Source organism: Martes martes (assembly GCF_963455335.1).
Source record: "Martes martes genome assembly, chromosome: 1".
Lineage (NCBI taxonomy): Eukaryota > Metazoa > Chordata > Mammalia > Carnivora > Mustelidae > Martes > Martes martes.
Genome location: NC_137888.1, coordinates 149,559,849 through 149,572,149, shown reverse-complemented (window position 1 = coordinate 149,572,149; position 12,301 = coordinate 149,559,849). Strand labels below are relative to the sequence as shown.

The window sequence follows — 12,301 nt, the reverse complement described above, 5'->3', positions numbered from 1 at the left end:
AGAAACTTTGTTCCTCCTGAAGTTATGGGCCACCTTCTTTGCCAACCTTTAATTTCTCCTCCTTCGAAGCCAATTTATAATTCTCCTTTTTTAGGTTCTTCATGGCAAATATGTCCGTTCCCTTGGCTGCTGAGGAAAGTTGGGGCGGTGTGGAGGTGTCTGTCGAAACCTCCCATGTTCAGTACTCATTCTTTCGGCGTCTTCGTTATGCCTGCTGGACCTCTGGAGGTGGCCGCCCAGAGAACAGCCCAAATCATGGTTTAAGGCCCAGAGCTGGAGTCGGATTGCTCCTTCGGCTCAAAAAGCAGCTCTCTGTCTGCCAGCACTATACGTACGCAACGGTTTTTAGGTGCTTTAACCTCACCAGAGAGCCACTGCCCAGAGCAACAAACAGCATTAGCTAGCACATGACAAGCACGACCCCGGCTTCAACACCTGCCCTCGGCTAAAGAGGAAGGGGCGGGATATCCGACCGGTCGGAGACACTTCCGGAAGTGACGTAGGAGTGTCAACATGCAAGATGGCGGCCCATCACCGGCAGAACACGGCAGGGCGGAGGAAAGTGCAGGTATGGGAGTCCCGCTCCTCGACCTCCAGGACGTGGCCTGCGGCCCCGAGCCCACCTGCAGCAAGGAGATACCTCGGGCTGCGGTCGTTCAGGGTAGCGGCTTGGGGCGAGCGGGACAGGGCGCGGCCGGCGGCGAGGGGTGGGGCCGCGGCGCTAACGGCTTGAGGAAGGGGCGGGGGGCGACTGACTGGGGCCTCCTGGGCCCAGTCCCGGGACCCTAGGGTGCGCGGTTTGGAGCTCGGGCCTGTCGGACTCCAGCTCTCTCGTAGGCTTGGGCTTGCTGGATCTGGAAAGGCTTGTTTCCCGCCCACCTGGCTCCCTCTTCCCTTGCTTTTCACCAAAACGCTCTGCCCTATCGCGTCTGAGCCGAGGCCTACGGGCACTTCCTCGGCGGGCGGCTGCGGAATGGGCCTGTGCGGGGGCGTGGCGGGGCAGCGGGGCGCAGTTGGCCCTGAGGGGTTTCTGCGGAGGATTCTGCACTGGGGAGCCCTCTGCCTTTTTATGTTTTTGTTTTTGCGGAAGCTTTGTTCCTTCTCAGGTGGAAACGACGTGGAAGTGTGCAGGTGTTAGTGGGAAATTATCATTTTTATTCATTTCTTCATCTTCATAGTGCATCCTCAAATCTTCTTTTCCCGTTTCTAATGATTTATTATCCAGGGGTAAAGAGTTATCTGACCCTTTCGTGTGTTCTTTATGCCTTCGTGAATGCACTCTTATTTTGGGTGCGATTAAGAGTTACCGCTATTATTTTCAGCTGTGCAAGGAGTAAAAGCCCTATGGCAAGTGTTTGCCTACAGGTATATTATATATAGGAGTGACGGTTTCTGCTCTTACTCATTAAACGTTTACTGAGCACTTAATTTAGTCCTAAAGATGTGCAAAGAATTGAGACAGTATGGGAATAAGTAATACCCAGGATGTCTTTATGAACTACGTTATATGTAGTTCTGCAGATTGAAAGCGATTGTTTAATAGGTAAACAGGACAAAGTGATCCTTTAGGAAGGTAACCCCGGCAGTCGCTGTAGGCCATTGTCTTCTGGGCAGTTCACTTACTTGTTTTATTGGTCTCATTGATTGACTACAATGACCTGAGCATTCACTAGATGTCTCTGAGTGAAGTCTCTGAATTGAGTGAAATTAATGAGAATCTAAAATAACTTACCTTGTTAGGTGATTTTTAAGTACATCAGTAACAGGATTTGAGTAACCCCAGCATTCAGGCTAGGTGGGTGAAAATGTGTGCTGTGGACTAAAATGTAACTCAAAATTGTCTTAATTGTGTTCTAGACGCTAGAGTGGTATACTTCTTAGGGTAGTGAGGAGAGTTAATCAGGCATCTCAGTTTCTTGCATTTAAATGTAAAGGGCCATTTAAAAGTACAAGATGAGGAAATATAAATTTGCCACAATGTGTGTGGAAAAATTGAGTGTTTTAATAAGCTGAATGTGAGCCATCGCATGCTGAATGAGGGAGATAATTCATTCTTTGCTGGTCATAATACAAAACTACAGTTTGAGGTTCAGCACTTATTATCTTGTTCTTGATAGGTCTAGCAATCAGATTGGTGAAGTAACCTGAAACCATTTCCTATGAAGAGCTCAAAAGAAGGAAGATTAGCCTGCTGAAGAGAAGATTCAGTGAATCTTGTTAGTTGCTTTCAGAATTTGTCCCCAAGATATAGAGCCAATGTGAGAAGCTACAGAAATTGTATCTCATTGTGAGGGAGAACTTTTGTTTTTGGCAGTATTTTTCAAACTATTCTCTGAGCACTGTTGGCATGTTGGGCTGCATGATTCTTTATTCTTTACTGGGGGTAGGGGGAGGTCCTATGCATTATAAGTTGTTTTGCATCATCTTGGCTTCTGTCTACTAGATGTTAGCATCCCTCCAGTGTTGACAACCAAAATTAACTAGATACTTTGAAATGTTCGTGGGAGGTTGAAAACCAGTGTTCTATATCTCTTTGTGCATGTGTACTCAATTTACTTGATTATTTTTTAACTCTGAACAAAATCATAGTATTTATTGTTCAGTGTCTTGCTGTTTGGCAAAATTTTAAATACACATTCCCATTGACTCAGCAATTCCAAGTCTAAAAAATTGTTTTACAAAAGTGCAAATGAGGGATGGCTGGATGGCTCAGTCAGTTAAGCGTCTGCTTAGGTCAGGATCCCAGGGTCCTGGGATTGAGCCCTGCTTCAGGACTCCCTGCTCAGCAGGGAATCTGCTTCTCTCCCCCCCTCTTTCTCTCTCTCCCTCCCTCCCTCCCTCCCTCTCTATCCCAGTGCTCCTACCCTGGCTCATGTTTCTCTGGCTCTTAAATTAATTGATTTAAATTAATTTTTAAAATTTTAAAAAGTTTAATTTTTAAAAAAGTTTAATTTAAAAAAAAACAGCTTTCTCTGTGTAAGAGTGTTTATTTTAGGAATGCTGTGATTATGAAAAAACTCAATGTCCATCAGTAGACACTTAGCAGATAAATACACTTACGTAGTGGATTAATTTGCAGTTGTTAAAAAGATAAGCTTGATCCATATTATTAAAAAGGAAAGATGTCCAGAAGTCAGAAAAACAAGTCAACATAGCATAGTCCCATTTCCACAAAGGAAATAATGTGTTTTAAACGTCTGGAAGGCTATTAATAGTGATTATCTCTATGTATTAGATTATGTGATTATGGGTAAGACAGGAAATGGGATATCTTTTATTTTAAAATATATGTTAATATATATTTTTGAGCTTTTTACAAAATTTTTGTTTTTATGAATAAAATCTCTCCATTTTGGAGAAAGTGTATATGCCTACCTAAAGATATTTTGCTTCTTGGCTGTCTTATAGCAAGAGGCAGTAGCCCTGAGCTTCATTATTAAATTGTAGGCCAAAAAGAACCCTTGAGACTTAAAATACTGATAAATAACCAGTGGAGAGGGGTCCAAACATTACTGCTTATTAATTATAGACATAATGAAGAATGAACACATGTCCTACCATCTTCGACTTCTAAGCAGCCTGAAGGTGAGTATGAGGGGGAGGGGTGGATTTGTGATTGGCAGAAACATGATCAGACAGTCAAATGTGTGAATTCAGATATATGATGCAGATTTTTTCCTGATAATCAAGGTATCAAGCAAGTGTTTTCATTCCCTGGTGGTCCCTTACTGTTATTATTTTCTAACAACTAGAGTCTCTTGGTTGACTCATACTCTTTCTCTCTTACTCTCCCACTTCCTCCTTCTCCCTCTCTCCCTCTCTTCTTCAACAGTGGCCTCTTCCCTCATTTGCTTCAGAATTCTTGAAATGAGGTTATCACTGCTCATCCTATTCAGGAGCAGCAACCATGCCCTAGTATCTGGTGATGTTTTAAGTATATACATACTTGGCCTTCCATAACAGGATTCTTTTCCTTGGAAATGACCCCAAATCCAACTTAACCAGGCTCACATAATAAAAGACATGTGTTGGCTCCGGTAAATGAAAAATCAAGAGATAATGCTGGTTTCATGCAAATCTTGAACCAGCAGGTTCACTGTGACTCTAACCTAAGAAATGTTGTAAAGTCAGCTTTACCATTGGGCTGCTGCTGAGTTCTCTTCTATTCCCAAACTCCCAGCTCTAGGCCTTCACTCTATTGAAGGGGGGTTGAGGGGGCAGGAATGGGCTGTCCCATCCCAGTTCTCCTGTCCTTTCACGCAGTGTTCAAGGCTACAGTCTGTTAAGTAGCTCCTGTAAATTTTCTTCTAGGATTTGCTTGCCTTGAGGAGAGGAAATGGGGAATGAATGGAGAGGCAGCCAACAAAGGTTTCTTCTATCAGTACTTAATCTTTTTTCTCTGCCAAATATTTAGTTATTCCAGACCTATTCAGAACTCAGTGTGGGTCCTTATTTCTGATTCTGAGGTCCCAGTTCTGGGTTGGTTGTTTAATCTTTGAGACCTTTTTTTTTAAAGGAAGTAAAGTGATGCCAAATCCTGACTTCTCAAGGAAAGACCTTTACAAATTAGCTGTATGTCCAAGATGAATTACTTTTTATGTAGGATGGGTAGTAGAACAAATTATAACAATGTGACATCCATTGGAACAAAGGTCAGTAAACTTTTTCTCTAAGGGGTCAGATGGTAAGTATTTTAGGCCTTGCAGGCCATTTTACTGCATCATTAACTACTCAACTCTGCCATTACAATGTGAAAGCAGCCATAGACAACACCTAGATGAATAGATGTGGCTGTGTTCCAATAAAAGTTTGTTTACAGAAACAGGCTTTAGCCTGGATTAGGACCATGGGTGGTTTTTTACTAACCCCTGGGGGAGTTTTACTAACACCCCCTGACTAGAAGTCAAGCTAGAAGATGTCCTATTTTTATCTGCAAGAGTGCTTTTTAGAGTAGTTTTTAAAATCAGCATTCTTGAAACTAGGTACAAGAAGGAAGTAATGGTCCACAGGGTTGAACAGGGAAAACAGATGTGGGAATTACTGCTATCTGGCCAATTTTTCTTGGCCAAATTTAGTCCGATTTAACCTGATAGCTGGAAGTAGCCTTACACTTTTACTGTGTAATTCCACTTATAGAATGTTATAGAACAGACAGAACTAATCTGTGTTGAAAAAAGATCTAGATTGCCTAGGAATGGGGTGTAGAGGTTGGGAAGCAGAGGAGGAAACTTTTTAGGGTTGTAATAATATTCTTTATGTCTTGGGTAGGGGTTTGTATTAAACAGATCCATACATTTGTTAGAAGTATCTGTGTACACATAAGATTTCTACTTTTCGGGGCACCTGGGTGGCTCAGTGGGTTAAAGCCTCTGCCTTCAGCTCAGGTCACGGTCCCGGGGTCCTGGGATCGAGCCCCGCATCGGGCTCTCTGCTCAGCAGGGAGCCTGCTTCCCCCTCTCTCTCTCTGCCTGCCTCTCTGCCGACTTGTGATCTCTGTCAAAAAAATAAATAAAATCTTAAAAAAAAAAAAGATTTCTACTTTTCATTATATGTAAATTTTATCTTAAAGCTGTTTTTTTTTAAAGCCATAAATAAATAATGAACTTTAGATGATGATATACAAGTTGAAGTATTTAGGGGGAAGTGGTATTGATGTGCAACTTATTTTGAAAGGCATTGAAAGTAATAGATCAAGTGGTTGGATGGGTATGAGATAAAGCAAATACAAACAATGTTAATTGTAGAATAGATGTGGGTATACAGATATTTGCCATGTAACTCTTTCAACTTTGAAATTTTTGTAATATAATGTTGGGTGGAAATAAGCTTTAAAGGTTAAAAAATGGTTAGTGATAAGCAGCAGCAGGAGGGGGAAGTGAAATTTTAAGTGTGGTGGCCAGAAAAGGATTTGCTGAGAAGTTGACTCTTGAGTAAGGATTTGAAGGAAATGAGGTTGCCATCTGGAAGAGCATTCCAGTGAGAACATCAGATGTAAAAGTCCTGATTGGGAATGTACCTGGCTTATTTGTGGAATGCTAATGAATCCTTTGTGGCTAGTATGGAGTGAGTGAGGAAAGAGGAGCAGGAGATGAAATCAGAGAGGTAACTGCAAGCCAGATCTTTTAGAGCCCTATAGGTCATAGGAAGGGCTTTGGCTTTTGCTCTTGAATGAGATGGAAAGCAGTTGGTGAACTTGGAGCAGAGGAATATATACAATATATGTGTGTTTTAATAGGACCAGCCTGGCTGCTGTATTTAGAACAAACTGAAGATGAGCAAGGGCAGAGCAGGGGGACGGTAGCTATTTAAGAAATCCAGATAATAGTGCTCCATGAAGGGTGGTGAGAAGTAGTTACATTTTGGAAGACTCACTGACAGGATGTGAGATGAGACAAATTGAAGTAGTGCTGGCACCAAGGTTTTTGACCTGAGTGACTGAAAGAATGGAGTTGCCATTAATGCCCGTCAGTGAGAGAGATTATAGGAAAAGCTAGTTTGGAGAGGACTGTTGGTTTGGACAATGCCACAATTAAGATGCCTGTTAGACATCCAAGTGGAGGTAAGTCAGGGCACACTGTTGGGGGGTAGGGAGTGGAAATAGCCCAGAGTCCTCCTTTGTGAGCCTGAAATGCTTTATTTGACTTTTAAGGTATGTATTTATTTATTTGGCGGAGAGAGAATGCAAATAAGCAGGGGGACAGACAGGTAGAGGGAGAGGGAGAAGCAGGCTCCCCACTGAGCAGGGGGCCCAGTGGGGGCTTAATCCCAGGCTCAGTCCTTAGGACTCTAGGATCAGGACCTGAGCCCAAGGCAGCTGCTTAACTGATTGAATTACCCAGGCACCCCGAGCCTGAAATGCTTTGAAGTATCCCTTATTTGCTTAAAAAGTTTGTGAATTTTGTACTTATTCCATGATATGGCATATTTGTTTTCATATAAAAAATTGCTACTGTGATAGGCAGAATTCCCCCAGCCCCCCAGCAAATGCCCATGCCCTATTCCTTGGAAGTTGTGAATATGTTACATTGCATGATAAAAAGAACTTCACAGATGTAATTAAGGTTACAGACCTTAATGGGGGGATTATCCTGGATTATCCCAGTAGACCCAATTTAATCATGTGAGCTCTTAAATGCAGAGTGTATTCTCACAGTGGACACAGAAGTCAGAGAGATTTGAGGCACTAGAGGGACCCTCTTTTGTAGGAGAGGGCACACAGAAAGTAGGAGAATGACCGCACGCAGCCTGTAGGAGCAAAGCTGGACCCCCGGCTGATAGCCAGCAAGGAAACAGGACCTTCAGGCCTACAGCTTGAATGAGCTTGGAGGCCAACTCTCGTAGAGCCTCTGAGAAGGAACACAGACCCACCAGTCAACTCTTGTCCATATTGGCCTTGTGAGAGCAGAGGACCCACCCTAGCTCAGTATGGACTTCTGACCTTCAGAATTGTGAAATAATAAATGGGAGTTGTTTGAAGCCACTAAATTTGTGGTAATTTATTATGTCAGCAGCAGAAAACTAATCTGATTATCATGAAATTAAAATAATCAAGGATGGTTTTTCTCCTGATTGCCTCTACCCTCCTGCATATTACCAATAATTCAGGGCTATTTAAACTTGAAATGCAGAGACAGATCACATGAAGTTTAGTGGATCGTCCCCATTATCTGATTTCTTTATTTTGGGTCCCAGATAATTGTTGGAGAAATTAATCAAACAGTGCTTACTAAGCCAGTTACAAATACTTAAGAGTGTTACCTAACTGGATAATTGTTGCTGGGGTACTACCATATTCTTCTCCTTGTTCGTCCCTTTACATGTTTCTTCTAAAATACATAGCTCCTACCAAAGGTCTGACTTCCCATTTCTGGCTTCCCATCCCTTGCAGAGTTCTTAAAGTACTCTCTGCTCTTCCCCATACCCCCCCTTTTTAAGCAAATTAAAATGGTCAGATATGAATCTTCATCTCTGCATATGCCTATACGCTTGACTGTCTAAATAAGGTTTTTCCAGGACTTTGCTCACTCATTCATTACTACCATCTCCAGCACCTTCTGCTTTTCTTTTTCTTTTTCTTCCATCTCTTCTGTCTTCAAAGCTTACCTACATCTTGGGGTGGGGTTGGGCGAGGTGGGGAGTGGCAGCAGATTTCACTTAACTTGCTATGACTTCTCTTATATTCTTTCCACACTAGAATGAAAGCTCCAGCCAGGGTCACCTGGTGGCTCAGTTGGTGAAGGGTCTGCCTTCAGCTGAGGTCATGATCTCAGGGTCTTAGGATCAAACCATATGTCAGGCTCCCAGCTTAATTAGGCGGCTGCTTCTCCCTCTCCTTCTGCTCCTCCACCCTGCTTATGTGCGCGCTCTCCCTGTCTCTCTGTCTCTCTCTCTCAAATAAAGAAATGTCTTAAAAAATAAATAAAAGATTGAAAGCTCCAGGAGGCCTTCTATGCTCACTCACAAAATCCTCAGTGTTTAGAATTGAGCCTGGACACTGGTGGATGCTTCATCAGTATTTGTTCACAGAACTGCATCCTGTTTTTCTTTTATCTACAGCCATTTATTTTATTTAATTTACTTATTTGAGAGAGAGAGTGAGAGAGAGGACACAGAGGAAGAGGGAAAAGCAGACTCCCTTGCCAAGCAGGGATCCCAGTGCGGGGCTCGATCCCAAGACCCTGGGATTATGACCTGAGTAGAAGGCAGATGCTTAACTGACTAAGCCTCCCAGGTGCCCCAATTTTTTTTCTTTAACAATAGGTTTTTAGGGGCACCTGGGTGGCTCAGTCGGTTAAGTGTCCAGCTCTTGATTTCAGCTCAGGTCATAATCTCAGGGTTGTGAGATCAGGCCCCTCACTGGGCTCCCAGTTGGGTGTAGAGCCTGCTTGGGATTCTCTCTCTTCCTTTCCCTCTGCTCCTCCCCCCACCCTTGTGCTCTCTCTCTCAAACACTAAGTTCTTAATGTGATATGTCTTAGAGTATACCAGCATATACAGTTCACTTTCTTTTTTTTTTTTTTTTTAAGATTTTATTTATTTGAAAGAGAGTGCACATGAGAGACAACACAAGCAGGGGGTGTAGCAGAGGAAGAGGGAGAAGCAGGCCCCTGGCTGAGCAGGGAGCCTGACATAGTGGTGGATCCCAGGACACTGGGATCATGACCTGAGCTGAAGGCAGATGCCCAGCCAACTGAGCCACCCAGGCGCCCCTCATTTTCATTCTTTGACAACCACTTAGAATGGATAATTTATCTAGTCATTTCCTTTTTGAAGATACTATTGCTGTTTTGTCCATTATACTAAAATTTACTAAAATTAATAACAGTTAAAAAATAATAAAGGAGGGGCGCCTGGGTGGCTCAGTGGGTTAAAGCCTCTGCCTTCGGCTCAGGTCGTGATCCCAGGGTCCTGGGATCGAGCCCCACATCGGGCTCTCTGCTCAGCGGGAAGCCTGCTTCCTCTCTCTCTCTGCCTGCCTCTCTGCCTACTTGTGATCTCTCTCTGTCAAATAAATAAATGAAATCTTTAAAAAAAAAAAAAAATAATAATAATAATAAAGGAGGTCTTAACAAAAGTAAACAAAAGGACAAAGATCCATAATATAGAATGCATAAAAGATGAAGGATCAGTTTGGAAGTTCCAACATCTGATCAATGGGGGTTTGAGAAGGAGCAGAGAAAACAGATAATTAGTGACTTCATACAAGAAAGTTTTCCAGAGCTGAAGTGCCACAAGCTTGTAGATTGAAAGGGCTTTCTCAGTGCATGGCAAAATTGATAAAAGGACCAAAAAATAAATAAGTAAAGCAGCAAGAAAATAGAGAAGATCCTAAACACTTAGGAGTGAGGAGAGTGGGCAGGTGGCAGTACAGGAAAACAATGAAAATGAGATCACTTTAGAATGGAATGAAACAGAATGCCGTTGAATTCAGTAACAATGCTGGGTGCTGGATTGGAAGTTGGAGCCGGGGCTCCCAGAAGCAGAGGGGTTTTTCTGCATGGGCTTCTTCACCCTGCCAAATCAAATGTAGAGGTAAAGACCTTTTTAGGCTTGTAAGGACTAAAATCACCTCCCATGCAGCTTTTCCTGTGTTGGTTTCTTAAGGTGCTGGGAATGGGCTTTAGCAAAACTGGGGAGTGAAGACAGAAGGAAGGAGACATTGGAACTCAGGAAACAATGGCTTGACCCAGCCTAGCCTAGAAGAGCAATAAAGGGAAGCATCCAAGGTGCCAGCTGTGCTAGCGGACAAAGAGGGCAGGTGGCCTGGGCCAGAGTGAGAAGATGTGTGTTTCTGAGAGATTTCTGGGTAAAGCGGGGTGATCTGGGCCTTTGCTCTAATATCTAACATGGTGCTGCAATGACGGGGAGTTGAAATTAAAGTAGAGGAAAGCACTGAGGAAGGGAAGAAAGGGAGAACACCAGGGAAAACAAAAAGCTAAGAAAGAAAATGTATTCTTGGTACAGTTCTTGACCAGTCAGTAGACAGCAGTTACAAAGTTGAACAGTGTAGCTAGTGCTAGTGATGTATTCACCTGAAAATCGTGGTACATTTATATCCTAAGAGTAGAGGGAGGAGTTACTGAGGGGAGTTGCTAGATCCCAGCCTGCCATAGCCTGAATAAACAGATAATGTCTAAAATGGATAAGCCAGAAGGTTGTAGGATAAGCACAATATTTTGAGAAAGGGAGTAACTCTGCAGAAGCAACCAAGAGTTGAAATGAGTTACCCCAAGGAATTAAGACTGGGTATAGGGAGTCTTACCTAGACAACAGGGTTTTTCATTAGAGTCTTTCAGTACTACGGTATTTGATCTTCTGAATATAGGCAAGAATTACTTGGACAGAAATTAAATTATACATTCAAAAAACTAATATGTGTCTGTCGTAAAACATTCATACCATAAAAAAAGGCACGAGTGAGTGACAGTCACTGTAATTCCATCACTTGGGAGTAACTACTGATAGTTTTATGTATGTATATCCTTCCAAACTTACTGTTTTAAAATACACATTTAATATTCTGCAACATGTTTATAATATTTATTTTTCACTCCTTTGGACATATTTCACTTCAAAAAAACGCATCATGGCTTTCTTCCCATGTTGGTTAGTCTGTATCTGCATCAACATTTTTAATGACTAAATAGCATTCTCTTTATAAGGTGTGTGCCAAAATTTACCCAACTAGGATACTTCTAATTCTTTGCCATTTCTAATCACACATCTGTAGCAGATACCCTTGAAGAGGTAAGCCTGGATTTGTTTTGCTAAGAATTACTTTCCACCTGGAATGAGGACCTGACAATCATGTTGTTACTTTCTGACCATTTCCCACTGGACCAATCAGATAATGTGCCAGAAATCTGAACATTAAGATTCCTCTGTGCAACATAGTCTCTGCTATGAAATGTGCCTTGGAGCCCCAGAGAAGAGATTGAGAGAGGTTGAAATTGACGATGAAGCCCTCTCGGTTCTGTTGGCTTTCCAGTGCCTGATTTATGCAACAATATTTATTGTGTCTTTTATGTGCCAGACACTATAATGAGGTACAGTGATAGAAGGCACAAGGCTGGCAAGTTCCTTACCCTCTTGAAGCCTTTATTCTAAAGGAGAAGATAATAACAAAAAAAGAGAAATACAGAGCGTGGTAAGAACCGTGCAAGAAATAAATAGGGTAAGTGATGGAGGAAGGAGATCAGGGGATGCCTTTCAGAAGAGGAGACTTTTCTGCTAGGATCTGAAGGGCCAGGATGAGCCAGACCAGATAAAAGCCGGGGGAGGGTATTCCTGGGGGGCTTATAGAGATGGGGAATGTTCTTGGCACAGGGAACAGTTCATACTGAAGCCCTGGTATAGGTGGGCTTGATGTGTTTGAGGAACAGAACAGAGTTTGGGGTGACTCTCATGAAAGAAGCCAAGGGGAGTGAGTTTGAAGTGAGTGTGAAGATGCAGGATAGATCCAGAGCATGTGAGGAGTTTGGACTCTAATGCTGTGAAAAACCTTTGGAAGACTGCAGCAGAGAAGTGCCATGATTTTATTTTAAAAATGTCTCTTATGAGTCATGACCATATTTCCTGCCCTTGGGCTCTGATAGATATCCTTATATCTTTATGTTAAATACCCTCTCTTTCTCGCTCTCTTTTTAATTCAAGCTGATTTGAGTAAATATCTATTATAGTTACTTGTACCCAAAAGACTAGGTCAAAAACAACAGTTTAGTCTTTGTGCAGACAGCCCTGGCCCTTTTTGTTTCTTTATTTATGTGTTTGTTGGCATTTTCTTTTCTTTTGAAAAAGTATCC

General features: G+C 42.4%; 1 protein-coding gene across 2 annotated transcripts in view; it reads left to right on the top strand.

Moving 5' to 3' along the window:
- Positions 1-490: 490 nt before the first annotated feature.
- Positions 491-12,301, top strand: part of WDR48 (WD repeat domain 48) — a 46,570-nt gene continuing 34,759 nt past the window's right edge. The window contains exon 1 of one of the 2 annotated variants that reach the window (XM_080800893.1): positions 491-568. In XM_080800893.1, coding sequence (XP_080657019.1) covers positions 521-568 — 48 coding nt within the window. In that variant the 5' untranslated portion in view covers positions 491-520. The remainder of the gene's footprint in view (positions 569-12,301) is intronic. The other variant, XM_080800892.1, reaches the window with a different exon arrangement.